General features: G+C 51.0%; 13 protein-coding genes across 13 annotated transcripts; 4 read left to right on the top strand and 9 right to left on the bottom strand.

Moving 5' to 3' along the window:
• Positions 1–586: 586 nt before the first annotated feature.
• On the bottom strand, positions 587–1,454 carry PSV08DRAFT_47715 (uncharacterized protein). Its single transcript, XM_014228361.2, has 2 exons — positions 804–1,454; positions 587–723 (listed from the first exon to the last, which is right to left on the bottom strand). The coding sequence occupies exons 1-2, from the start codon at positions 1,295–1,297 to the stop codon at positions 633–635; spliced, it is 585 nt and encodes a 194-aa protein (XP_014083836.1). The 5' UTR covers positions 1,298–1,454; the 3' UTR covers positions 587–632.
• Positions 1,455–3,194: 1,740 nt separating this feature from the next.
• On the bottom strand, positions 3,195–4,561 carry PSV08DRAFT_248566 (uncharacterized protein; the record flags this gene model as incomplete). The annotated part of the gene is made up of 4 exons (XM_066092368.1): positions 3,195–3,218; positions 3,248–3,354; positions 3,483–4,460; positions 4,516–4,561. 4 exons carry the CDS (start codon positions 4,559–4,561, stop codon positions 3,195–3,197), a joined length of 1,155 nt encoding a protein of 384 aa, XP_065948913.1.
• Positions 4,562–5,019: 458 nt separating this feature from the next.
• PSV08DRAFT_225512 (Hsp90 protein-domain-containing protein) lies at positions 5,020–7,562 on the bottom strand. The gene has a single exon (XM_066092196.1). The coding sequence runs from the start codon at positions 7,367–7,369 to the stop codon at positions 5,261–5,263; it is 2,109 nt and encodes a 702-aa protein (XP_065948912.1). The 5' UTR covers positions 7,370–7,562; the 3' UTR covers positions 5,020–5,260.
• Positions 7,563–8,035: 473 nt separating this feature from the next.
• PSV08DRAFT_308653 (glycoside hydrolase) lies at positions 8,036–9,312 on the bottom strand. The gene has a single exon (XM_014228358.2). The coding sequence runs from the start codon at positions 9,211–9,213 to the stop codon at positions 8,077–8,079; it is 1,137 nt and encodes a 378-aa protein (XP_014083833.1). The 5' UTR covers positions 9,214–9,312; the 3' UTR covers positions 8,036–8,076.
• A 1,093-nt stretch (positions 9,313–10,405) lies between these two features.
• PSV08DRAFT_225506 (major facilitator superfamily domain-containing protein) lies at positions 10,406–12,171 on the top strand (the record flags this gene model as incomplete). Its single annotated transcript, XM_014228357.1, has 4 exons — positions 10,406–10,684; positions 10,731–10,811; positions 10,865–11,153; positions 11,207–12,171. The coding sequence occupies 4 exons, from the start codon at positions 10,406–10,408 to the stop codon at positions 12,169–12,171; spliced, it is 1,614 nt and encodes a 537-aa protein (XP_014083832.1).
• A 28-nt stretch (positions 12,172–12,199) lies between these two features.
• PSV08DRAFT_204775 (uncharacterized protein) lies at positions 12,200–13,451 on the bottom strand. Its single transcript, XM_014228356.1, has 2 exons — positions 13,265–13,451; positions 12,200–13,038 (listed from the first exon to the last, which is right to left on the bottom strand). Exons 1-2 carry the CDS (start codon positions 13,316–13,318, stop codon positions 12,358–12,360), a joined length of 735 nt encoding a protein of 244 aa, XP_014083831.1. The 5' UTR covers positions 13,319–13,451; the 3' UTR covers positions 12,200–12,357.
• A 296-nt stretch (positions 13,452–13,747) lies between these two features.
• On the top strand, positions 13,748–14,567 carry PSV08DRAFT_392463 (uncharacterized protein). Its single transcript, XM_014228355.2, has one exon. The coding sequence runs from the start codon at positions 13,773–13,775 to the stop codon at positions 14,556–14,558; it is 786 nt and encodes a 261-aa protein (XP_014083830.1). The 5' UTR covers positions 13,748–13,772; the 3' UTR covers positions 14,559–14,567.
• Positions 14,568–14,664: 97 nt separating this feature from the next.
• Positions 14,665–15,785, bottom strand: PSV08DRAFT_308629 (uncharacterized protein). The gene has a single exon (XM_014228354.1). It carries the CDS (start codon positions 15,751–15,753, stop codon positions 14,878–14,880), a length of 876 nt encoding a protein of 291 aa, XP_014083829.1. The 5' UTR covers positions 15,754–15,785; the 3' UTR covers positions 14,665–14,877.
• A 169-nt stretch (positions 15,786–15,954) lies between these two features.
• On the bottom strand, positions 15,955–16,639 carry PSV08DRAFT_47690 (anaphase-promoting complex subunit 11 RING-H2 finger-domain-containing protein). Its single transcript, XM_014228353.2, has 4 exons — positions 16,451–16,639; positions 16,372–16,403; positions 16,258–16,321; positions 15,955–16,199 (listed from the first exon to the last, which is right to left on the bottom strand). Exons 1-4 carry the CDS (start codon positions 16,590–16,592, stop codon positions 16,117–16,119), a joined length of 321 nt encoding a protein of 106 aa, XP_014083828.1. The 5' UTR covers positions 16,593–16,639; the 3' UTR covers positions 15,955–16,116.
• Positions 16,640–17,036: 397 nt separating this feature from the next.
• PSV08DRAFT_47689 (Rhodanese-like domain-containing protein) lies at positions 17,037–18,223 on the top strand. Its single transcript, XM_014228352.2, has 2 exons — positions 17,037–17,822; positions 17,875–18,223. The coding sequence occupies exons 1-2, from the start codon at positions 17,099–17,101 to the stop codon at positions 18,171–18,173; spliced, it is 1,023 nt and encodes a 340-aa protein (XP_014083827.2). The 5' UTR covers positions 17,037–17,098; the 3' UTR covers positions 18,174–18,223.
• A 335-nt stretch (positions 18,224–18,558) lies between these two features.
• On the bottom strand, positions 18,559–22,116 carry PSV08DRAFT_392452 (P-loop containing nucleoside triphosphate hydrolase protein; the record flags this gene model as incomplete). Its single annotated transcript, XM_066093535.1, has 7 exons — positions 18,559–18,787; positions 18,906–18,975; positions 19,047–19,484; positions 19,532–19,785; positions 19,882–19,969; positions 20,023–20,193; positions 20,245–22,116. Coding segments are annotated over 7 exons (3,060 nt in total), but the record flags the coding sequence as incomplete, so codon positions are not given.
• On the bottom strand, positions 22,073–24,460 carry PSV08DRAFT_204766 (uncharacterized protein; the record flags this gene model as incomplete). The annotated part of the gene is made up of 2 exons (XM_014228351.1): positions 22,073–24,291; positions 24,435–24,460. The coding sequence occupies 2 exons, from the start codon at positions 24,458–24,460 to the stop codon at positions 22,299–22,301; spliced, it is 2,019 nt and encodes a 672-aa protein (XP_014083826.1). The 3' UTR covers positions 22,073–22,298.
• A 335-nt stretch (positions 24,461–24,795) lies between these two features.
• Positions 24,796–25,806, top strand: PSV08DRAFT_372052 (Metallo-dependent phosphatase-like protein; the record flags this gene model as incomplete). Its single annotated transcript, XM_014228350.1, has 1 exon — positions 24,796–25,806. One exon carries the CDS (start codon positions 24,796–24,798, stop codon positions 25,804–25,806), a length of 1,011 nt encoding a protein of 336 aa, XP_014083825.1.
• Positions 25,807–26,676: the final 870 nt, after the last annotated feature.

Genomic DNA, 26,676 nt, shown 5'->3' with positions numbered 1-26,676 from the left:
AAAGGAAAAAAAAGGTCCTTTCTCCTCCCTGCAGATTGTGCATATCTGGGTTCTTGATGTTGTTTCTTCTCGTCTTGCATCCTTTGTGTCTTGAGCGACATTGTTTCCCATGCATATCTCTCTCTCTGTATATCCAAATCGAATCTGATCATGTGTCACTTACACACACACATACACACACGTCGATACCTTTTTCTTCTATGTAGTATTTCTCACTTTTTATCATACATGATGAAATCTCATTCGCAACCCCCCGGCCAGGCTAGTATTATGCCTTGTAGTATTCCCGTACCCAATCCCAATCCTAACTGTATTCCTGTTTTGCCACCGGTGCATAGAAATGGTTTGTCCCTTGCCTCCCCCGCGGTCTAGTAAAGAAAAGGTCGGTGGTAGTATGCAGGACGACCGGACGCCCGATATCCCGGAAAGTATACGGGAAGACGAGTCGATAGTGTCCCGCGTGACGTTAAAGAGCTGTGTGGCGGACGTGTGGGTGGCCGTGTTCCATACCGAACCGGAGACCAAGAGCTGGTGCGTGTAGTGTGTTGAAAGTCATATCGTCGTATCTTCTTTTTTTTTCTTTCGAAAGTCTTCTCTCCATCTGTCCCATCCAAGTCTCCCCCTCTCTCTCTTCACCTCTGGTCTGCCATCAATTCATCACACTCGACCGTCAACGCCCTCTCTTCTCCCTCGAGTCGGATGCCCCGTGTCCTCGCAAAGCATCTGTTTTTTTTACAACCAATGTTAGTTCCCATCCACTTCGGAGTTACAAAAAAAGGGGGGAAGGGGGGGATAAGACTTACACAGTCCAGAGATACTCGGCAACAAGATAACACACAAAGAAAAGCATAAACAGTCCCACGACGGTGCCTACATAATGCACCTCTACACTCATGCCATTGTCGCACCGCTCCACCCTGTCGACATCGTCTTCAAACCCGCAAATCATGCGGTTCTCACTGCGCACCTGCTGGGCCGGGTCCAGCGGGAGCGTCTTGCCCTGCTGGATGGCATCCAGAATGGCCGAGTCCACGGGTGTGGGGATGGCGAGGATCTCGGCAATGGTGGTGTCGCTGGCGAACTGGATCTTGAGGTCATTTGCCGTGGCGAGGGAGAAGGCGGCGTCCCAGTCGAGGGTGAGGAGTTCTTGGTAGGGGCAGTGCGTGGGTGCGGCGCTGGTGGAGAAGGTGAGGCAGCGGCATTGGAGGTCTGAGGTGTGGTGTGTGGTGGTGGTGGTTGTGGGAGCGGCGAGGGCGGTGGTGAGGAGGAGGGTGAGGGTGGTGATTAGGCCGAACATGGTGGATGAGAGTAGGGTTGGAACGAGTTGATAGTGTAATCCCTCTTTTTCTTCTTTTTCCCCCTTTGTTTGGTGGCCGAGTGGAAAGGTGAAAGGAATGAATAGGGTTGAGTTGAAAGTGAGTGTTGTTGGAAAGAAACGTCACGGTTGTAATACTAAAGGCTGGCTGGGGGGTTTTTTGTTTCGCGTGGTACACTGGTGATAGGGACGGGCCGAGAGTGTCTTGAGCCTGGTTAGTGGCTCCCGTTGCGGTTGTATATATGTATCTCTTTCTGTTGGACTGACGCACTGAGTGTTTAATGACAAAAAGGAAATGTCTCGACCAGGTGCCTGAGTGAGCGGGGTTGGTCGGTAAGTCAAGCCACAGGCAAGCGGATGGGGGTCACGATGCTTTATCAGGCAGCATGGTGAGATGAAAGCGGACAGGGCCAGTGAGCGTGTGGCTAGGGCGCCGGTACACAGTAGTTTGGTTGGGTGCGTGAATTTACAAGGCCGCCGCGAGCAAATGCCCTTCGTGGCACAGCCACCCGGCTTTCGGGACCTTGTACGGAGGGCCGGGTCCGCTCCAGCCACTGTGCGAATGGCGCTGTACTGTGTTGTTTCGTACAGGCAACCCCCCCTGTCACGCGTTTGTGCTGACCACGCCGGGATCCGCGGCTGGGATAAGCCACAGGACTGGCGCAAAAACTTACAATCATTGCGGGTAGCCCATGGATGATTGTCCCCAAAGCAGCAGTGTTCCCGCGGACATGTAGCGTGTAGACTGTTCCAAGGATGCCGTCATTTCCGTCGATGGTGTCGTGGGTGTCTGAGGGACAAAAGGAGACGACTCCCAAAGTCGCGCAGCCGCAGGGACATGCCCGCAGCAACCGTATAGGTCAGCCACCCCCCAGAACAAGCCTCGATGTGTCATTGGGCCCGTCCAAATAAGCTTCGGCGGCGCATGTCAAGGCACATCAAGCCTGGGCGAGAGGGGGGCCTGAACATGGCCGTCGACAACGCTGGTCGCAGCGCAGCCTATGAACTTCTCGGCGGCGTATGTCCCATATACGAGCCCACCATGAACCACCCCACTGTGCATATGAGCGCCAGTGTATCCGTCGTACTTACGCAGATCGAGTCTGATCATCATTACAATCCAAGTAGACACGTCCATTGAACGCGTCATGCTTGCGGCATATTACGAGATGCGAGTCGCGAATGCCATTATACCACAACTTGGCTAAAATCGTACTGTCATCGCCCAGACAGTGACGATCAACGCAGCAAGCACAACGGCGCTTCGAGGAAATAAACCTCGACATTGAGCGACCGGCCCTATGCTTGTCCGACGGCAATAGCGAGGGGACATCTCCCGTGGCGCTATCATGCAAGACTTCAGGCCGTGACCCTGCAATGTTTCAACGGTCGATAGGAATTAACCCGTCGCTTGTATGGAAAGCCACTGAATCAACCCGACTAACTGAGCTAGCTGAACCCAAAAAAAACCCTCCCGCATAAAGCAACACATAGTTAGCCCAAACGATAAACGCGAACCCGTAATAAAACAAATCATACTGTGTCCCTTAACCCGCAATGTCCAGTCTGCTCTGTGTCCTGTGGCCCTGCCCTTTCGGCGCCGACTCGCTCATGGAGGCAATCTCGGGGCCGAGAGCCTTCCAGCGGCCCACTGCACATATCACCCTCTCCTTCCGCCTCCCCCCCGACTGCTTCCGCCACCGTCGTGTAGTTGTAAACACCAGACAACCATGCCTCCACCTTGCGCCTTCATTGTTCCTCCCGCCCCTCCCCATACCCCGTGATACCACCCAGCAGTCCGCCCACACCCCTCCCTACACCCCCAAGCGTGCTCCCAACACCGCCAATCACATCCCCCTTTCCAAGCTTGCTTACGCCATCACCCAGACCACCCGTGATGCCGCTGACAGCATTATTAGCTCCCTTACCTACATTCCCCACCACCCCACCAACAGGCCCTCCAACTGTGCTTCCCAGCCCAGCAAGCCCATCACCAACCGTATTCCCGAGTCCTTTGCCCACGCCCGTGACAGTATTGCCTAGCAAATTCCGTATCAGCCAATTATCCAAACAAGAAAAAATGAAGAGATGTGAACGAAGAAGGGGGGGGGTAAGTAAAGGGAAGGAGAAAGGAAAAAGAAAGAAAAAGAAAAAGCAACAAACATACCAACACCACTTGTAGCCCCCGCAACAGTCCCTTTAACATCCCCTCTCCCCAACGCCCCCGTCGTCTTACTCACAGTCCCCTGAACCCCCTTGGTCGCACTGCCAACAGTGTAATACGCATTATCCACCGCGCCCGTCGCCGTCTTGCCAACACCATCCGTCACATGCTTCACAGGCTTGCCCACGCCCGCCGGTAGCTTATCCAACCCTTTGCCCGCAACCCCCGTGACGCCATCGACGGTTCTGTTGACGCCTGCGGTTGCGGAATCCGTGATAGTGTTTAGCGTGCCGGTCGTTGTGCCGACGGTTTTATTGAGCGTGCCCGTGGCTGTGTTGATGGCTTTGCCGACGGCGCCTGGCGCGCGTTGTTGGTGGCCTGGCGGCGGATAAGCTTGAATTATGGAGAGGGGGGTTGGGTAGGTACCGTCCGGGTTCACCTTGACCGGTGTCTTTTTCACGGTTGCCGTCTTGTTTCCTGTGCTGCCAGGAGCCTTGACCGACGTGGCTTTTGCGGGAGTAGAAGTGCTTTTGACGGGTGTGCTTGTTGTTGTTGTTGTCGTCGTCGTCTTTTTGACGGTGCTTGTGGGCTTGGATACGGGCGTTTCTGCAGCTGACTTCTGCCTGGCGGGCAGGGGCTTGATAGTACCAAGAGGTGTGCGTGTGCGGGCGGGCTTGGAAACCGAGCTGACATTTGTTTTGCCTGCTGTGACTGGTGTCTTTTTCACCGCTGGAGTGCTGTCAAGTTTCTTTGCAGCCACAGGTGTAGTCGTTGTCCTTGTCACATTAGACGTAGGCGTGCCAGCTGCATTGAGCTTTCTGGGAACCCTCTTTACAGGCGTAGCAGCTGGGCTCGTTGTGTCTGTAGTCACCGCTGATGCCTTCTTAACAGGGCCGGCTTTGATTGCTGGCTTCACTGGTGTCGCTGTCGTGGACTTCTTCGCAGTCGGTCCAGCAGCTTTGGAGATGCTCCCCACACTCGCTGTAACCCTCATTCTCAGCATCTCAGCATACTTGTATCATGCTCGTCAGCTTACATTGGAGCGCTGCATTCTGCTGCTTGACTTGATCCAAGGCGGACATGATGCGCTTTGATGGACTTTTGGATGATTCAAAAAAATGATTGCATTCAAAATGCCACGGATTCTGCTGTAAACTTGCCTACTTTAGAGCTGGATCTAAATTATGTTTCTAGATACTGCGGTTGTGCCACCTCCTACGTCATGCCTTCTCCTCATCCCTGTCGTTACAGAGATGCCAATGTGGCCCAGGCTGCGGAGAGATCCTGTTTTCGCGGACACGGGACGATCATCGTGGCGGAGCCCAGCCCGTTTGGACCCTTGCCCTTGCCCTCTCCGATTAGATTGCAACACCATAGTACGACCATATCGCACAACACATGCAAAGCCAAAGAACGCCGTCTTGGCCAAGCAGAATAGTACTGCAACCTCCAGTAGTCCTAGAGCAGCCACTCGCCTCAACCCACACCTAACCCAAAGGCCACTTGCGTCACATCACTCACATCTTCGCACAGAACACTTTGCTTTTTGAACATTTCATCATTCGTCAAAAGTAACTACCTATGGACAAATCTACCGAAGAAACAGTTCGGGATATCCGTTTACTCGTGATGCATAAAGGTCCACCACTCTAAGACTCCATCGAAGATTAAGCTCCGTCCTCATGCAAAAGATGTAGAAAGAAAAGGAAAGCCATGACACATGAAAGGGATATCAAAGCGCCGACCAAACTTTTTGAAACCAGGCGACACAGGCGACACGCTTAGTCGACCTCCTCCATGGCGCTCTCGCCAGCGGCGGCGGGCGCCTCGGTTGAGGCCTCACCCTTCTCCTGCTCGGTTTCAACCTCCTCGTCGACGTTCAGACCAAGGGAGACGAGCTTGTGAATGCGCTCAGCGTACTGAACAGGCTCGTCAATGGTGAAGCCAGAGACAAGGAGAGAGGTCTCGAAGAGAAGGAGGGTGATGGACTTGACAGTGCGGTCGTCCTCACCGTCGGCCTCAACCTTGCGCTTGAGCTCCTTGATGATGGCGGACTTGGGTGAGATCTCAAAGGTCTTCTTGGAAGACATGTAAGAGCTCATAGAGGTGTCACGGAGAGCCTGGGCCTTCATGATACGCTCCATGTTGGCTGACCAACCGAACTGGCCGGTACGGATGGCACATGGTGAGCCGACGAGCTTGTGGGAGACAACAACCTTCTCGACCCTGTCGCCGAGGACGTTCTTGAGGCTCTTAGCCAGACCCTCGTACTCCTTCTCCTCAGCCTCACGGGCCTTCTTCTCCTCCTCGGACTCCTCAAGCTCAAAGTCCTTGGTGATGTCGACAAGCTTCTTGCCGTCAAACTCCTTGAGCTGAGTCATGGCGTACTCGTCAATGGGGTCAACGAGGAAGAGAACCTCGAAGCCCTTCTCCTTGAGAGTGTCGAGGAAGGGCGACTTCTGGACAGCCTTGAGCGACTCACCAGTGATGTAGTACATCTGCTTCTGGTGCTCGGGCATGCGGGTGACGTAGTCAGTGAGAGAAGTCTGCTCCTCACCAGACTTGGTGGAGTTGAAGCGAAGGAGCTTGGCGAGGGCGGCACGGTTCTGGGAGTCCTCGTGGATACCAAGCTTGATGTTCTTGCCAAAGGCAGAGTAGAACTTGTCAAACTGCTCGCGGTCCTCGGCAATCTCGTTGAAGAGCTCGAGGGTCTTCTTGACAATGTTCTTGCGGATGACCTTCATGATCTTGTTCTGCTGGAGGGTCTCACGAGACAGGTTGAGGGGCAGGTCCTCAGAGTCGACGACACCCTTGACGAAGCTGAGCCACTCAGGGATCAGGTCAGTAGCATCGTCGGTGATGAAGACACGGCGGACGTAGAGCTTGATGTTGTTCTTGGTCTTCTTGGTCTCGAACAGGTCGAAAGGTGCGCGCTTGGGAACGAAGAGGATGGCACGGAACTCGAGCTGACCCTCAACGGAGAAGTGCTTGACGGCAAGGTGGTCTTCCCAGTCGTTGGATAGCGACTTGTAGAATGAGGCATACTCCTCAGTGGTGATGTCTTGTGGGTTGCGGGTCCAAATGGGCTTGGTCTTGTTGAGCTCCTCCTCCTCGATCTTGGACTCCTTGACCTTCTTGGTCTTCTTCTCCTTCTTCTCTTCCTCCTCGTCGACCTCCTCAACCTTGGGCTTCTTCTCATCACCCTCCTCGACCTTCTCCTCGGTGGCCTCGTCATCCTCAACCTCCTTCTCGGTCTCCTTCAGGACGTGAAGGTAGATGGGGTATGAGATGAACTCGGAGTGCTTCTTGACGACCTCCTTGATCTTGCTCTCGTTAAGGTAGTCCATCTGCTCATCCTTGAGGTGGAGGATGATCTTGGTACCACGGCCAATCTGCTCGCCCTCAGTGTCCTCGGTGATCTTGAAGGTACCACCGGCACTTGACTCCCAGATGTACTGCTCATCATCGTTGTTCTTTGATACGACGGTGACGCGGTCAGCGACGAGGTATGCGGAGTAGAAACCAACACCGAATTGACCAATCATGGAAATGTCGGCACCGGCTGACAGGGCCTCCATGAACTGCTTTGTGCCTGAGCGGGCAATCGTACCCAGGTTGTTGATGAGGTCGGCCTTGGTCATGCCAATACCGCTATCTTGGATGGTGAGGGTCTTAGCCTCCTTGTTGGGGATAATGTCGATGCGAAGGTCCTTGCCGCTGTCAAGCTTGCTTGGGTCTGAGAGGGCCTCATATCGGATCTTGTCAAGGGCATCGGAGGCGTTGGAGATGAGTTCTCGCAGGAAGATCTCCTTGTTCGAGTAGACGGTGTTGATGATGAGACCGAGCAGCTGAGAGATCTCAGCCTGGAACTCGAAAGTCTCCCCAGACATGGTGACGGGTGTGTGAAGTGTTCGGAGCTGCAAACAGTAGAGTCAGATGGTGTTTTTTGCAGCAAGTGGCGGAAAGAGTAGACTAGATGTGCGGCTGATGCGGGGAAGACAAACAGTATGAGCGGGGTAATTGGAGTATTAGGCTCTTCTATTGGGCGTGAAAAAGAGCAAATTGCAAGACTGCAGTGTCTATGTGGTAAGAGAGAAAGAGAGCAATTCAATGAAGAAAAACGCAGAGGAGGCTCATGTTTGGGGCTCATATAGCCTTTGGTGGAGCTCGAGAATCTTCTAGACAGCATGGCAGAAAGGCAGAGAAGGTTGTCGCCTGGCCAATCAGCGCGCGTCTGCGCCTGCAATCGAGCCTCACCGCCAAACACGACTTCCCCGCCCTGTCGAGACGCGTCCACCGAATTCCACCACCATCGCTTTCTCCACGCTGTGCTACACATTCGGTCCGTTGGCGACGAGACTTACGAGTAATTATAGCTTCTTCGCATGCCTGAAATAGAGCAGCAACTCCGCATCCATCCTCCAACACCCCAACCTACACGTACGCGACCCCGCCGAGACTTATACCCCTTGCACAACGACTCGAACTAGGCCCATATACATACTACATACTACATACACACTGAAGTTATGGCCCTCACGGATACTGGTACATTGCAGATACGCATCATGAACTGTGTCTTAGCATGATGGATTCGTTAGATAAAGGTCCTCATGAACTCTCCAAGTGCCATAATGGCCATGGCTTGTCCATACGGCATGCTGGTAATCTTAATGTCCTTGTAATGTTGTAAATCATGTCCCATGGCGGTGCCAAAGCTCGTCTCCGTCAGCTCACCCTCTGCATTGATCTTGCCAATGACCGCCTTGACCGCTTTCACTGCACTCTCCAGGAATACTTCTCCACTAATGTATCGCTTCCGGCACGCCTTGAGCATACCGTACGCAAAACCCGCCGTGGCTGATGATTCTTCATAACTGCCCTCAGAAATGGGAATGTCGAGCAGGGTGCGCCACATGCCACTCTCTGCTTGACACTTGACAAGCGCCCGGCATTGTGACTCAAGAATTCCAACAAGGAACTGCCGTAGCGGATCACTCTCCTTGAGATCCAGAAGTTCGATGAAATCCGGGATAGCAATTGTGAGCCACGAGTTTCCGCGTGCCCATCGTGCCTTTCCAAAGTTATGTCCGACTTCCAGTCCACCCTTGTCTTCCCACTTCCAGCCGTGGTAGAACAAGCCAGTGCTTGTGTCGCATAGGTACTGGCAGTGCAGGATGAACTGGCGCTTCGCCTCTTCTACGTACTCTGGGCGGTTCAGGGTCAGGCCAATCTTTGCCAACGGTAGCGCGCTCATCATCAGCGTGTCATCCCAGAGCTCATCCTTGTTGAACGAGTTGTACGTCTCGTGTTGGAAACCGCCAAACTTGGTGCGGGGCAACCCGTGCATGACCCACTCAGCCCAGGTGTCCAGCCATGGAACAAATGTCTTATTGCCCGTCTCTTCGTACAGGTACGCCAATGAGAGGAATGGGCTCATTGTGTTGATGTTCTTGGTTGTGCCCTTCGCGAGTTGCTTGTCAAACCAGCCTTTTATGATGTCGAGCGTCGCCGTGCTGCCTGTCAGCGTGTAGTAGTGCCATAGTCCATACAGTCCGATTCCATGAGTCCATTCCCAGCCGTCCCAACCCTTGGTATCGATTATGCGTCCATCGTCGAGTTTGAGTAGGAACTCGCCGGTTGTGTCGTGAATGTTGATTAGGTTGTGAGTTAGGAGAAGGATCTTCTCATCTATCTGGCCTTTTGTTAGGCCATGCACTGTGAGTGTCGACATGGCGGATGTGGATTCTGAGATGTTGTATGGATTTAGAATGGGCGCTCTTGGGTAGTGGAAACTAAATGTTGAGCAGTAGAATCCAAATTACTCTCACGCAGTGCACAAGAAGAAGGCAAGAAGCGGAGGCGCGACAAGTTATCAATACGCGTAGTCCAGCGGGCGGGTATTAGATCGCTTCCGTAGGTCACACATGTCAACCAAGCCCTATAGAGTGGGGGTATAGACCGGGGAAACTCAGAGTTTCCCACTGCATACCTCGAAGGCTTGGTGTAAATCGTGGCCAGATTCTCGTGCCTATCTGCACCGAACTTGCTCATTTCTGCATCGGCACAAGCTTGGCACACGTGGATTTTGCACCAGCTTCTTGGTCCCTGGCAAGCCGCGGGTCATCCATGCATCTGAATCAACACCAAAAGACTCGTCATTGTTTGCTGAAAGGCCACACGAAGATGTCTTCCGTATTCGCCATGTATTGCGCCGACCCTCGTCGATCATTACGCCGACTCCGCGGGAGGCTATCGCGCAGGCGGCCAAGATCAGCAATGAACCGTCTAGGAAACAGGGCCGCCGTTTGAATAGCCCTTGCTGACCGACTCGCATCCAAGCTGGGGAAGCCAGCCGCCACCAGCTCCAGCGCGAAGGAGTATTTCCACCAGCCATCAGGCAGCTGGTGGCCTACCACTCGCATCTTCGGCATCATGCACGCCGAGACAATCCTCTTCTGGGAGACATGCCAAGTGGTGGCTTTCTTCACAGTGCTTAATCCTACATGCTCGTCTCTCCGCATTGTAGGCCACTACGCAAATTGTGTGGATACCATGCCCGTGGGGTTGTTGACCTTAACAAAGAACAACTGAGGTTGTAGCAATGGCGCTCATTTGGCCGGGCTAGCAGCACCACGTTTGTGAAGATCCTTTGCTACGTTGGGGCGGGGCAACCGATGAGGTGACTGTGTTCAATCGTCAATACAGGCCTGCCGCGAGGGACATGCCCTCATCGTATGTGATTTGCGGAGGAGCCCGCCGGGGTACGGGGTAGACTGGGGTACGCTCGGACGTACCAGACATATGATTCGGGCAGAAATATCATCTCGAGTGGCCCTCCAACTCAGCACCTCACAGCAAGTGTTGGGGCCTTTTAGCTTTCATCCCCATTTTCTTTGATTGCCCATCCCCGAAAGGCTTTCAGTATGGCCGCTGCCAGAGACAGCGCCGACAAGGTGCAGGGCTTGCCTGCCACTGATGGTCATCTCGACGATAAGGACGATAAAGACGTCAACGAGGTTGAGCGTGTGCTGTCGGTTGGCGACAAGAAGGGTGAACATGTCAACTACGAACGTATCGACCGAGAGGTCGCGCAGTATGCCAGCGGGACTGAAATATACATCTCGGAAGAGGAGAACAAGCGATTGAAAAAATTGATCGACAGGCGTGTGCTCCCTGTCATGGTCTTCACCTATTTTTTGCAGGTAACTATCATCAATAAATCAACGTATCTCTTCCTAATTCAACAAGTCTCTCGATAAAGGCACCATGTCCATGACTTCCATCATGGGTATCCGCGACGATATTCCAGTTCTTCATTCAAACCAGACAGTGAGTTCCAAAGCATACAGAAGTCTGCAAGACCCAAAATTGACACATGATAGTTTGGATGGCTTACCACTTGTATCTACCTCGCTGTACTCGTTGTTGAGTACCCCACCAATTGGATCCTGCAAAGAGTGCCAGTCGCCAAATACCTCGGCTTGAACATTCTTGCATGGAGCGTCGTGCTTGCATGTCATGCCCTCTGCTTTAGCTTTCCAGCTCTTGTCTCTGTTCGAACTCTGCTTGGTATTTTTGAGGCAGTCTGCCAGCCTGCGTTTCTCATCATGACCTCGCAGTGGTACAAGCGAGAGGAGCAAGCTTCGATTGTGACTTATTGGTACATGATGAGTAAGTCAGGACGCATTAAAATTTTGTTGCTATCTGCTAATTTACTGCCTCAGACGGTATGCAGCAGATTGTCGGTGGGCTCTTGGCCTACTGCTTTTCACAAATCAGACATCCAAGCTTCAAGAGTCACCCGGGAACCGCATCACTTCGGTCATGGCAGGCCATCTTCATCACCTACGGCTGCTTCTCCTTTTTGTGGGGATTGTTCGTTATTTGGAGACTTCCCGACAGCCCTATGCGCGCAAAGTGCTGGTCGGAAGAAGACAAGAAGTTGATGGTCGAGCGCGTACGCTCCAACCAGACTGGTCTTCAAAACAAGAAATTCCGCGCGTACCAGTTCAAGGAAGCGCTTCTCGACCCCCAGACCTACTGCTACATGGGTATCCAGATATTCACTACGCTTCCTACTTCTGGACTTGGTGCGTTTTACAATATCATTGTCCAAGGACTCGGATTCAGTATTCTTCAGACTCAGCTTCTGGCTATGGTTCTCGGCGCCATTATCATCTTCACGCTCATGAGCTCGGTCTACATCGTCAAGAAGACAAAGCAGAACCTTGTGACCATGGCCATATATTTGATCCCAGCCTTCACGGGTACTATTGTCATCATGACTGTTAAGAATACCAACAGCGCAACCCGAGCCGGTCTGCTCATCAGCTATTGGATCGTCTTTACCTTCTGGGCAGCCCAGGGTCTCGGCATGTCCATGCTGACACGTAACGTAGGAGGACAGACCAAGAAGTCCGTCTGCATCACCATGAACTTCTTTGCCTGGTGCGCCGGCAACGCTATTGGTCCCAAGGTCTTCTTCGACAACGACCCTCGCTACCTTAAGACATTGGCCATCCATCTTGGGTGCTACTCTGCACTAGTCTGTGTCATTATCTTTTTGCGGTTCAATCTCACGCTCCGCAACAAAAAGAAGGACCGTGAGTTTGGCACGGAAATCAACAATGCCCATGGCTTCGAGGATTTGACGGATAGAGAGAATCCAAACTTCCGTTATGTTTACTAGACATTGCCGGGGTTCTACAGGAAATTGCTATGCAATCAATAGAATGAATTACGCAGGTGTATACATGAGAATATACTAATCTGATGACCCTTCATGACAACCCGTATCTATTGCTCAACAACAAAAAACAAGAATCACTCAAACACATGCATAACCCACACAATCTTTTCTGCATTCCACTTCTACCTACTCCCCATCACCCAACTTCCTATTCTCCCTCACACTCCCTTCCAATCCCGCCATAATCGCCTTATCTTCCCCGGGGATCCTCATCTCAAACACCTCCCTCACAACCGCATACTCATAATACCCACACCGCGCAATCGGCTGCGTCTTCCTAACATCAATCTTGCCATCCGTCAACACGCGCTCATCAATATGCACGCCAACTACCTTCCCGATAACCACATCTACAGACCCCATTGGCGGATTCCCTGGGATACGCAACGTGCTGTAGTACTCGCACTCGAATTTGACGGGGCTCTGCTTTACCATTGGGATAAACATTTGTTCGTGCTTCCCAGCTTCCGCTCCATCTCGGGGGGCGATGCGCACAGAGCTAAGCTTGCTCTCCTCCTTTTCCAGTCCCGCCTTCTCGAATTCATCAACGCCATACGCTTCTTGGACTGCGCTGATGTTGACTTGCTCGCGCAGCTCGTACGTAGCTAAGTTCCAGATAAATTTCCCCGTCGCCTCAACGTTGCGGACCGTATCTTTTTGCGTGGAGCTGGGGGCTTGGTTCGCGCTGAACATTACATAGGGGGGATCGAAGGTGAGGTTGTTGAATTGGGAGTAAGGGGCGAGGTTTGCGCTGCCGGTGGGGGAGACGGTCGAGATCCAGCCGATGGGGCGGGGGACGACGCAGGCCTGGAGTATGTGTAAATTGGTTGCATTTGGGCATTTAGAATTTATAGGAAATGTTTCGGGGTTGAGATTGGCCGCGTGTTGTGGAATTGATTGTTAAGAGATGTTAGGTTGGAATGGCATGATGGTTTCTCATCGTGCTGGGAATGGTGAAGTGGATATTTGCCAAACACCATGTATCCACTGAACATAGCAGTGTATACAATTGAAAAATTTCAATATCACGTACCTTAAACGGATCGTATGGTAGCCCATGATCTTCCTTGCCCGGTCGGTAAAACATGTTTGTCTCCCAGTGCTACTTTCTCCCAAAACAAGTATAATCTCCCTTTTACAGTACACAAGATCCTATCAATAAATATCACAAAGGTACAAGGTACGTATCACTGCACACCCATTGTCAGGGTACATGACCAGTATATAAACCCCATACCACCCTGTCAGCAGCTTGATGTTTTGGTGGGGCAGTGTCTTCTGCTACGGATGCTACTGCGGGGTTCCCTCGTACATATCGGGATCCCGCAATCGGCACATCTAGGCGGGAAAGACTTGTGTGTATGTGCTGAATATGTAGTTGCGTCATTACATCATAATTCCAACAGATACATCATGGCTTCTTACAGTGTAGTTTCCGTAGTCGTGATTTCCTCAATGAGATCGTAAGACACTAAACATAGAGCAAAGAAAGATCACTTCTCCTCCACCACTAAAACAAAAAACCCAAGATCGATACCACCATGTCCACCATAGAAACAATACTGATAACAGGCGCCTCCTCCGGCCTCGGCCTCGGCTTCCTAACGCACTACCTCTCCCTTCCCGCCTCAACGCCCAAAATCATAGCCATAGACACCCACCCCTTACCCGAAAAGATCATTACACTGAACCCACTAACACTCTCCTTTCACCGCCTCGATATCACCAGCGCCGAAGCGGTCCAAAACCTCGCATCAACCTACACCCACACGCCTCTTACTCTAATCGTCCACTGTGCCGGCATCCGTGGCCTAGTCCCATCAATAGTATCCCACGAGAAGGACACAAACCGCAATGTCGCAAGCACCGAGACACTGGAAGTCATGGACAGAGAAACAATGATGCGAACCTTTGAGGTAAACACCTGGGGAACGTTTAACCTTGTCAAGTCATTTTTACCGTCTCTCGTCTCCTCTTCGTCATCGTCACTGGAAAATGCCAATACTACACGTCCCAAAGTCGTCATCCTCTCCTCCCGCATGTCCTCCATCTCGGCCAATTCCGCAGGAGGCGCATACGCGTATCGAGCGAGTAAAGCAGCGCTGAATGCGGTGGTGAGGAGTTTTGCGATCGATGTGCCGCAGGTGCAGTTTTTACTGTTGCATCCTGGGAGGGTGGAGACGGGGTTGGTAGCGTGGAAGGAAGAAGGGGCGGTGAGCGTGGAGGAGAGTGTTGCAGATTGCTTGAGGGTTTTGGAGAGGATGGAGGAGGAGGAGTGGGCAAGTGGAAGGTTGGTGGATCGATTTGGGGAGGAGATTGGGTGGTGAGGAAGAGGGGAAAAGGTGGACTTGGTCAAGAGGGTGGGGATGATTGGTTCGTGTGGATATCGTTAACTGGCTATGTCATTCACAGCAGCAAGATGCGGCAGTAAAGTTACATCGTGTTCTTTGACTCTTGCAGTGTGCATTTAGAGTCTGTTGGTCTTCATTGCTGTCATTATGTAATGTGTAGCAGCAAATGTCGTATAAGGCGCTTGTGATGCATTTAGGCATCATTCTCCCTCTAGTCAGCCTTGCGTTCATGAATGCGTACTCTTGCCCGCCGCTCTGATGTAAAAACGATGCATATGCCTCCAGTGGAAGAGCGTCATTGCTCATCATCCACCGTCTTTTCTGCATTTTCCTCACAAACATCTGTTGGTATACCCTCTTCGCCTTCTCTTTGCCCTGCACTGGATATCTTGTGCGCAATACCCAGACCTCGCTCTATGCCTTGAATCAGACCTTCCAATGCTCCAAAAATGTCGCCTTGTCGTTCTCGTGCCTCAGTCAGCTTGTCTATTCCGGCCTCAGCCTTTCCTTTGTTCTTTCGCGGTATCTCAACGCCTTCTATGCGTAGCATATAACCTGGATCCGGAGAGTCCTCATCAAAAGAGGGAGCTGTCCGCACGCCCGTGTCTATTATTTGCCACTCTGGTGATAGCGACTGTGCATCCACGATTGTGCGTCCATCTTCGCCTACATCGACAATAAGGTAGTGTTCCTTAACACCTGGTATGGGCGGCGGGAATGGCGACTCGACTGGTGGGTCTTGTTCATACTCCTCTCCTTCAACCTCTTCTTCATCACCTTCCTGACCCCGACGTCGATCTCCGGCAGGCGGTGGATCGTGTGGAAGGTATCTTGTATCGTCCAGCCCTAAGCCTCGCATCGAGGCTGCAGTGACAATGGTAGGATCATCGTCGGCGAAAACATAGTGGACATAAGGGTGGTAGTGCTCGCCCGATGTGGTGTCTTCAATCAAAGCGAAGAAGGGTCGGAAGTTTGGTGGTGGTAGCAGGGGTTGCTCAGCATTAGGCTCGGGATATGGTATTTCCTCCTCCTCCGGCGCGTCGTCAAACTCTTGTTGCTCGTTGGGATCATCACCAGGAGGATAGTCTGGGTGGTCTAGGGGCTTCGTACGTGGCGAGGGAGTTGCGCGAGGTATTGGCGGTGGTTCTGGAGTGTCGAAGTTGGCAGACATGTTGGGGAGATTGATGGCGGAGTGGAGTTAGTGGAGCTCGGGAGAGCGAGCTCTAGCTCAGGTGCATGATCGATAAGACAGGTGGTCCATGCACACTACCCTTCCGACAGCCGGGAAGTGGGACAAAACGCAGGTACCGGAGACACCATGGCTTTATCAGATGGCGTGCGTGAAGCAATCCTTGGGGTATCAAACGTGCCAAAGACAATTACATCGATGGTCTAAACAATCCAAACTCCTACTTCGCCTGGCCCCACGCGTCATTCAATGTTTCTATGAGAAGTCCCGTCGTATGCTCTCCAAGACAATGATGGAAGACTCGTCACTCGTACAGTGTTCATCGGTAGCAAGCCAGGTTGAAGATTACAGGGGACTTGTATCCGGTTCCTGTATCTGCCTGGGCGTCTCGGTGGCGGTTGGCGCGTCTTGACTCTTCGACTTGAATGCTGTGTCGGGATATCAGTAAGGCCTTTGAACATCTTAGACAGTGTGGATTTAACTTACGCTGGCGGCACATAGGACACTTCTCCAAAGAGCTCTCCTGCTTTAACCAGTCGAAGATACAGTGCTTGGTTGTCGTTAGCTGTGCGTGTGTCGGTTTGACAATTAGTAGTTTACCATGTGAAAAGAGTGATTGCATTCTCCAAGTACTACGTCTGATAAGCTGGTATAAAAAGTTAGGTATTCCTGGACGTACGTAGCGGGCACTCATCGCCTGGGAACTTGCACTTGGAACAGGTGCTGTCGTATGGGTTGCGACAGATTCCACAGACATCGTCATCGGGCATGTCCCAGTGCCAGGCTGCGACAGCGTTCCATTCGCGGATAGTGACTTTCATGGTCTCGGTCTTTGTCCAAGTCACGGCATTAAACGACGTTGTGTATGTGAGCATGAAGCAAAGACTATCAACAGCATCAAAACACGCCCAGGCGGCAGATTCGCAGGCGGTGAGAAGCGGAGATTGGGCGTTAATTCCGGCAGAGGTCTGAGCTCAAGCTTTGCTGCAGCCACAGCAAAGCTACGAGATGCACACAAGTGCAACACCAGAATCAGACCTGCACAGTGCTATCTATCAGTGCTTGAGTAAGCCGTCAGGACCTGACCTGTTCGAGGTCGTTTCTCATTTCTCACGATGCATTAACAATCACGCCATAGTCTCGCCCTGATCCGCTGCGGTTCAGTTCCCCGCACTTACTATCAGTATTAGTAGCTTCCACCTGCCCCTCCGGCCTGGTCACGAAATATCGAGCAGCAAAGGCATCACCTCGCCGTCTTCTCCACTTATCCCGCCAGTGCTATCTTCATCCTTGCCAACTCCAACAACTAACCACTGCAGCTTGCAAAATGTTTGTTTCACGTTTCCGCTGTTCTTTGCGCTCTCCCTCTTCATTTGTCTCGTCTCTCCGCTATCCAGTCTCTGTAGCCGACAGGCGCACAATGTCATCGCACGAGAAACTCCGTTCTTACCTTGTCACCCCAGCAGAGCTCAATTCGGCCCTAAAACTCAATGCCAGCAAGCTGTCGCACGAACCTCGTATCATTCCTCTCTGTGCATCCTGGTTCCTCCCCAATGACGACCGCAATGGCTACGAAACTTTTCTTGCGCAGCACATTCCCCATTCTCAATTCTTCGATCTAGACGCTGTCAAGGATGTGCATTCGCCGTACCCCCACATGCTCCCTTCTCCTTCCGAGTTCGCTGACGCAGTGAGACATCTGGGCATTCGCCGCGAGGATAGTGTAGTCGTGTACGATAGCAAGGAGCTAGGCATCTTTTCTGCGCCGCGCGTCGGCTGGACATTCCAAGTTTTTGGTCATCCAAGAGTCCATGTACTCAACAACTTCCGCAAGTGGGTCGAGGAGGGATACCCCACGGAAAGCGGGGAGCCCAAGGCACCCGAGATCACCGAGTATGAGGTACCGCAGTTGGACGAGAAGAAAGTCATTGCTTTCGAAGAAGTCAAGGACATCGCAAAGGAGTTGGGCAAAGAAGGGGCCGATGAGGTGCAGATCTTGGATGCGAGGAGCCTGGGAAGATGGAAGGGCGTCGACCCAGAGCCCAGAGAAGGTACGCAGAAAACCGTCAGTACAAACAGGTAGCAGCATACTGACAACCACAGGTTTATCCTCCGGTCACATTCCTTTCTCCATCTCCGTACCAGTCGCTGATCTCCTCGATCCTGATGACAAGACTCTCCTCCCTGCTTTCAAGCTCAAGGCCGTCTTCGAATCAAAGGGCATAAAGCCTGACGTACCTATCATCAGCAGCTGTGGCACAGGAGTTACCGCAGCCATTATTGATGCCGCCCTGACTGAAGCTGGATACCCGACACAACAGAGGCGTCTGTACGATGGCAGCTGGACGGAATGGGCTCAGCGCGTCAAGCCTACTGAAGGTCTCATTCACAAGACATTGTAGATAAGCAGAGGACATCCGAGAGGTTGATATGAGATGCAACCCGTTCCCCTAAAGGATGTTGATACCCTTTCTCCAATTTTGTGTATAAATATTTTAGTTAGGAAGTGTATATGCGACAGGAGTCCAGAAGTACTCGTGAACATGCTCTTCTAAACAGGCGATCAGTACGTGTCTCTCTACATGACTCAAACCATTCATTTATACATTCCGAGATACACAACAGAATCCATTTGAAAGCCTAGACGAGTTCTACCAGTCGGCGTTGCCGTGACCACATCTTTCATACGCCAGTCTACAACCAAAACTAAAGGAAAGACAGTAAGTAGTTATAGTTCCAACATAACCAAAAGTCGATACGTTGAGAACAATAAGAGAAACAAACGAAAGTATCCAACTCTTTAAGCCTGCTCTACCTAAACTCTCCTACCCCAACGACTGCTCTGAACACTATACCTGCGAAGACGTCACCTGAGACGACGGCAAACCCAGCTTCACACTAGAGCGACAATCGAGATACGTCTCAAGAAATTCTTTAACCTGCTTGTTCGTGCCACCGAGGTCTTTGCGTGGGAGCCCTACGACCGAAAGACCCTTGAGTGAACGGGCTCGACTAACTGTTTTTGTCATGTTAGCCATTATCTTTAACTACCCATGTATACTCGCTTGTTTGTGTGTACATGTGTATCCCAGGAGGGGGAAAGAAAAGTGAAGAAAGGACAAGTGCCGACTTACGAGCAACATAAATCTGACTCGGCTCAAACGCATCGCGCAAATTAACTATCACACGGTCAAGTGTCATGCCCTGTTCCCAAGAACGTATTAGTACAAATGACACATTTGAAACTGGATTAAACACGAGAGAAAGGGACGCACCTGCGACTTATGCACCGTAATTGCGTAACCCGCTATGAGCGGTATTTGCGTTCGGGAAAGCAAGCTAGGATCCGGCGTCATCTGCTCATTCACGCCCACCACCTCTTCGTTCCCCAACTCGCTATACGTGCAGTCTGCGTAAATCGTTTCCTTGAGGCCATTGTCGAATTGCACAATGGGCCAGGGCTGGCGTCCATTGTCGTTGGCGAAGGCTTTAATTTGCTGGTGAGCGTAGCTGGCATGAGGGCCTCGCAGAGTACCTTCCTTGTCGTCTGGGTCCTTTGCTTTGCGGGGGAGTTGGTTAGGGTCAAAAGGTTCGAATGCGATGATTGTGCCCTGGGCACCGTTTACAAGACCGCTTTGGGGTCTAAGGTTGGATTGTAGGACTACGCGCATGCCTTCTTTTAGTTCGGTATATGCGTCGTAGCGGTGGTCTTTCTGTGAAATGTTCAGTGGTGTTCTGGACGGGAAGAAGAGTGACGTACTAATTGATACAGGGTTCTGGGATCACCCAGTCCTGGTCTGGTATATTTTTCTAGTGATTGATCGTATCGGTGGTGTTGCTTCCAGTTGAAATCATCTAAGCAGTGATACTTGCGGGGTTCGGATGGGAGTCGAGCAACGTTCTCGCTGTTGATACGATCCACATCTCGGCGCAGTGAGAAGATCTTGATTGCGTTCTCTGTCTCCGACGTGTGGTTGAGAAGTATTTTGGCGTGGTTAGGGACAATGATGCCATCTGTTGTACGTTAGCATCTGCACACAAAGGCAATACCGTGTGCAAAGAAAAGCAGTTCCAAATACAAATAGTGGCGTAAAAGCGGGACAATATTACCTCTGCGGATCTTTTGAAGAATGGAAATGAACTTTCTATCGTTTTGTCTATGGATCTCGGTCAAGTTTACATGCTCAAAATTGCAATCCTAATATTATTAATGCAGTTCGATAACGCTTACAGTAGGAGGCATCATCATACCTGCCATGCTTGACTTCGAAAAGCCCATTTGTCTGCATCTGGCCACATATCATAACGGCAATCTTTATTCTCGCAATGGTGCATTAGTTCGCCCTGAGTCTCTGTATGTATAAGCTCCCAGCCACACCCCATACAATGAATAAACGGTTTCACGGGGGCAAGTTGGCAGAACTACAAACTCTGTGTAAGCATTTTCTCAACAGGTAAAAGCAGGCAACCTACATCTCCAGTAACAACCACTTGCTTACCGCCAAATGGACGGCCGCCTCCACTCTCACCCGTAGCTGCCTTGATGATTTCATTCAATCGCTCGAATAGCAGATTCTCAACCATACTGATTTCGTCGACAACAAGAACGTCAGTTGAGTCGAAACGTTTCCAGACATCTCTTCCATGAGCAGCTTGCTTCAACTTATCCAGAGGCTTTTTCATACTGTCAGGTGTCCACCCAGCAAAGGCCCATGTAGTCTGTCCGCCAACGTTCAAGGCTGCGAGATTTGTTGGTGCTACAATCTGAACTCTCAGTCCCTTTGCCTTGAGCTCCCTGACAAAGGCCTTGAGGATAGTAGACTTGCCACACCCTGCGGACCCAGTGTAAAATACATTTTTCCTATCTTTAACAATAAGATCAACCACTCGTCTCTGTTCGGCGCTTAACTGGGGTTCGGGTTCCGGTACATAAGCATCCACTGGAGCCAATTGTGGCTCCGAACTTTGCACAAGTGGTTGTTGTTGTTCTAAAACACTTGGCTGGAGGAAAACCGGTACGCCGTCCTTCCCAGGTCGAAGATCGACCCCAAAGGGTTCTGTAGGCATCGCATAGCTGCACCTAGGTGTATCAACGACGGGAGGCGATGATGACAGCGTTTGTTGCGCCATACACCCATTCTGTGCTGATACAGGCCTGCACGACGTGTTAGACATTTTCCTCAGGTGCTGCACCGCTCTTCCGATATCGTCATTGTTTGCTAGACGGCTATTGTTTGCAAGGATGAACTCCCATGCGTCTAACTGCGTGGTAAATTTCTTTTGACGTCCGCCAGAATAGCCCAAAACTTGCTCGTTAGCTGAAGAGGAAGACGCATAGACACCGGGAACTCTCCCATGAGCTACTGCATAATAGTAGGGCCAATTAAAAGTAGGATCTGGTTTATAGGTATGATTTACAGTGTTTCCGCGATCCTTGCGGGGTCCCAATGGAGGCAGGCGAGGCTCTTTCGTTTTTGGTACGAGCTTCGCTTTTGGCTCTGGGCTGGATTCAATCTCAAATGGGTTGTTTTGAGTTCCGTGTTGCCTTGCGTTGTGGGACGAGACGTTACCTTGTTTTTTCTTTTGTGGTATGAAGTCATCTGATGTTTTCTTTTGTTTGGATCGCTTCCCATGTTCAGGTTGGTTCTTCTCCTCGAACTTCCTCTTTCTTGAATCTTGCTGTGATATAGTTTTTGGCGGTCTAACTTTAGTATCTGCGTCCATTCGGGGCCGCTGGTGATTGTCATATGCGATATGTCCATCTCCAGAAGGATTGGAGTGCAAGGAGGTGCTTTGCGAGTAGGATGAAGATTGCACGTACCCTGGATACTGTGCATACTGCACATATCGCGGATCCTGTGCGTACAGCATATACCATGAATCCTGTGAATGCTGCGGGTATCGTGGATCCTGCCCATAGTATAGCTGGTATCTTGGATCTTCTGAATACTGTTGCGACAAGTAGGCCGAGTCGTCATTAAGAGGGTTAATTGTATTTCCGCTTCCGACATTACCGTCCATCTCGTCTGAATCTGACTGAAGCACAGATGGAAAAAAGAACACAGAGAAGGTCACAGATATAAGAGGTGAATGGCTTTTTGAATAAGTGCAAGTGCTGTAACTGTTCGAACGGAGAAAACGACGTGTCGTAATGTGGTTAAAGTAGTAAACCAAGCCAAGTTGTGGGTCATTACCCCTCTCAGCGATAAGCGAAGGATTGATATAGCCCCACAATAGGAAAGAATTGCTATAGATGCAAAGAAGATAGCCAGCTGATTGTGGCTGTGTGGCAGGAGAGTGGTGGTGAAGAACGTGGGGATTAAGGGGACGAGCTGACGGGCCGATCGGTTGTCGCGTCCCCGTGACGCTAGTACATAACATGAAGCAAAAAAGAAAAGTGCAGGAATCAGGGTTGGTTTTAATAGATAATGCTCTTTGGTAAGGCAAATTGAGTCAAGCAGTTCTTCTGCAATACGTCTGGAATTCACATGTAAATTCTTGCCTTGATTTCCCATGTCACGGTCTGTTCATTCCTCACCACTGACCGCAGCCTCCAATGCCCCAAAACTGCTGTCTTTTCCTTTGCTTTGCTTTTTGCTTCCATTCCCGGTCGTTCTTCGGCCATGTCGTACCCATCCTGGCTTCTCTGTGACAGGCTGCAAAAAGCCATCAATATGCACACAGCTAGCCACCTTCTCCTCATTTTCGGCGTCATTGATATTGGGATCGTATCCATGAACACGATAACAGTGCTCGGCAACGCGGTTCAGTGACTCAAATTCATGCTTATGAGCATAGCAATCTGTGTGTGGACAGCGTAAAGTGTTAAACTGGGAAAGAGGACGCTCGGAAGTTGGCGGCTTCGTGCTTGATAAGAGGCTTGTAGCTGCTGGAGTAGATGGGGTAAACCATATCGGCTTAGGAGCAGATTGTGACGCCAGAGACTCATCGTATGGTATAAATGACATACTTTCGCCGAAAAGAGCAGCGCAGCGTTGAGCTGTGCGTGCTACAGCTGCTTTGTCCCATCCTCTGACGGCTGCGAGTCCAAGCACCTCACTCCAGTCCATTAAGCCTCGCCCCATCTCTTCATCTTCGATTGTGGAACCAGCATCGCTCACACTGCCCGAGGGTCTGCGGCGTTTCCGTTTTCCAATGGCTTGACTGGACGCCTCCCAATCAGAAGCACCACCAGAGGTCGCATCACTATCCATTGCATTGGTATCTTTTTCTTGAGTACTCTGCTCTACAACACGATTGGTTCTTATCAAGCTAGCACGCGAAGACGATCGTGTTCTGGGTCTTCTGAGGCTCGAAGCCGTCCTTGACCGAGCTCTGGATAGCGGCCTCGACTCACGCCCACTTGACTCTGCTCCGGACGTGAATTCACTCATTGAAGAGCCGGCTGAATCTTCATCACGAATCTGGTTAAGCTGCATTCGACAGATAGCTAGTGCCAGGTCGTCTAGTTTGTTCATTATAGACTGGATTGACGGCTGCAAGAGCTGTTGTGCTTTCGCATCATCGGCCAGAACAACTGGCTTTGTGAATGTGTCGGGCTGTTTCTTCCTTCCACGCTTCTTCCCATATTGTTGGGTCTGCTCCATGTTGGACTCATGTTCTGCATTCTCTTCGTACGGGTCACTATAAGCTTCCATTTCAGCGTCAGTACGGGCGGATGATGGTTGTGAAAGTCGAGCAGATTCTGACGGAGACCGGCTTCTTGAAGTCTCGGGGTCATTGTCTGCATCAGATGTAGATGAAGATGCGTCCCGCATATTCCACTGGTCTTTCGCTATCCGGAGGAAAACGGCTAAGAGCTCTTCTATGAGTTCTTCTCCTGCATCATGTTTGCTGGTACTTTCGATGGCCCACTCGTCTGCTTGTCCACGTACTAGCCCACTGTCTAACTTCTCGCTGTAATCGGGAAGCTCTGTCGGAGGCACTGGCCATGCTGTCCAGTCGGGAGGTGGTACTATGGCGTCCTGTACCAGACCCGCTGCGTCCGTATACTTCAGGTCTTTCTCAGGCATCAGCCACTCGTCCTTGCTCTGCCACATTTCGAGTCGCGCCAAGTCTTGCGCAGGTCGTTGCAACCGCCGCTTGAGCATATGTGCGTTGTACAGATGAGCAGAGAGGTCGGAGTTTTCCATTTGTTCAATCGACTCTGCGATTCGGCGGTCGGCCTCTGTATGCTCCTCCCATGTTTGCGGCGTTCCATGAAACCGGTTTGGCCGCGCGGGTTCCTCATCCTCATCTTCCTCGTCAGACTCGTCAAACTCATTCTCGCTTGAATCTGCATCGGTGACTATATCATCGTCTACGTTTATTTGTACTGGAGTGTAGACTGGTTGTGCCTCTTGCGCATCGTGCACATCTGCAATCCCAACAACTGGCGGTGATGAGGGAGTGAACGAGGATTCTGACGTGTCGGACTCATAGGAAGAGAGCCCTGGCTTGACACCATCGCCACCGAACAAGGACATGTCAGTTTCAACAAATATCAAAGCCAGCTGCGGGCTGTGTTAGTGTCAACATCTGTGTTCGGTGGTTCATTACTTGTGGGGCGTACAAGTCGCAATCAGTCTTTTTTGGCAGGGTTCTCGAAATTCACACGAAGTCACGTGGGCGCCCCGCATGACCCCGACAACCTCTACACGAACACATCATCCTGGGATGATCGCATCATATTTCTTTGCTCTCTCACACATATGGCTCGAAATGTGCCCAAAATTACTTCTAGTACTATGAGAATTTACTAATCGAATCATAGACCTATGAATCTTCTCTATTTATGCATCTTCACATAAAAGGCCACAAATGGCCTTCACAAAAACACGCGTGTTGCATTGAACACTCAGTTAGACCTCCCCAATCGCGGAATGCGCATTTGATCTGGTGTTGTGCTGAATGGTTCAACCATGCCAAATGAACCATGGTTTTTTCGTGCCTAAGACCCGAGGACCATACATAACCATAAGTATGCGGATTTGCACATATCTTGTAACCTCAACATTGCACAAAATGCCGAAGCGTTCTATCTGCCACATATCAGGCTCTTCCTCAGGGTCAAAAGACTTCCAAAAGCGTGTTCGGGTCGAGTGTGATCGCCCTCTTTCAACACCTGTCTGCTTCCTTATACTTTCCGACACGCATGGCGCCGACTTACCGTCGAATCTTCCTCCATGCGATGTGCTCCTCCATTGCGGTGATTTGACTGAAGACGGGACTCCAGAAAGCATCTTCGCCGCTCTTCGGAACCTGGGCAAGGTGAAAGCCAAACTGAGACTTGTCATCGCTGGCAACCATGATATCTCCCTGGATAAAGGGTACTGGGTATCGCAAGGTGGAGCAGAATTTGATTCAGAAAGAGCGCAGGCGCTATTTAACCCTGAATGCGGAGCTAGCCAACATGGCATCACCTTTCTCTCCGAGGGTACTCATACTTTCAACCTACCATGTGGCGCCGTCTTCAAAATCTATGCCTCACCATACACTCCTGGATACGGTACATCGGCATTTCAATACCCGACTGGCAGTGACCGATTCAATCCCCCAGGCACTACTCCACCGTGGGCGAGAAACGTCGGCACTGAGACCTCGATTATCCCAGAGAATGTCGACATCGTTATGACCCATGGGCCACCAAAGTATATTCTAGATGAGACCGCCGGTGGCAGTGCAGGATGTGAGCATCTACGAAACGCCATAGTGCGAGTGAAACCTAAGTTACATTGTTTTGGGCATATCCATCTTCCGCGGGAAGGCTGGATCTATCAAGCACACAGGTTGGCATACAAAGACCCGAGGAAACTGGACAGCGGTGACCCCGAGCTAGAACCAAACATCTTTAAAGATTGGGTAGGGTCAAATCAAGCTCGCAAAAAAGGATTAAGATGCTTATCTCCAGGCGCTGCAGAAGATTTCCGTGCGAGCAAGCAGCAGACGCTGTGCGTCAATGCTGCAATGGAGGGCAAGAAGGGCGAGCTTGAACACCCACCGTGGCTCGTTATCTTAGACCTACCGATAAAATGATAGACAGGATGTCTATTCAGAAAACCCTCTCAACAATGGATTTGAAACCTACCAGTCTGGCTTAGAATGTATATGACTTATCTTATAGTAGCGTTCTGCTAAGACCGTAGAACGTGCGGCAATTATACGTGAATAGTCCTGTATGCTCTTATCCTTTTGTGAGGTCTTGACGCAGGCTCTTTCCTTCCTTCTCTTTTTGCATCTCTGCGCTATCCCTCTCTCAAGGTTCGTAACACCTTCCCACATGAGAGGCTGCCTGATTTAGGCTGCCTCTAACGTATTATCCCATCTTAGCTGGAGACCACTGTACAGCATACAAAATGAGACTAATTTGCCCCTCCAACATTAACCAATACACACCCATCTCTTCCTCCCTAGTCTTCTACACCCTGCTGTACCCAACAAGGAAATGCTGCAGGTCATGCAGTTCTATCCCAAGCAAAAGGGTGGGATCATTCCAGCTTTAGCTGCATATTCCGATTGAACCAGAGGGTTTTTCGTGCACGAAGAAACGCAATCTGATCGGCTCTAAAACAAGCCAAAAGCCAGCCTGACTGTCAAGTACCCATTTACATAAGTAAGTAGTTTGGCTGGTGCGGCTGACTGGTCTTCGAGATCGTTTTTTGGCCGATTCTTTTGGCTCGTTTACTGGCTGGGAGTCTCTTGTGCTGTACCTTAAGAAGTGCAGGCCTTTTGCGAACGACACGCGAACGAGGAAACAAATGCTCTGCTAGAGCTCATCTCAAATCGGCACCTCAATCGCCACTGAACTCTTCTACCACATTCCCTTTACTTCCCGTACCATACCCTCACTCTCAGTCGCACTGCCGCTAGCAAGGCGATCGCGCTGCTGTAGTAATTTCCGCTGCA

This window comes from Bipolaris maydis (assembly GCF_028858645.1).
Source record: "Bipolaris maydis strain C4 unplaced genomic scaffold PSV08scaffold_9, whole genome shotgun sequence".
Lineage (NCBI taxonomy): Eukaryota > Fungi > Ascomycota > Dothideomycetes > Pleosporales > Pleosporaceae > Bipolaris > Bipolaris maydis.
Note: the sequence above shows the minus strand (reverse complement) of the source record. Positions and strands in the feature narration are given on the sequence as shown.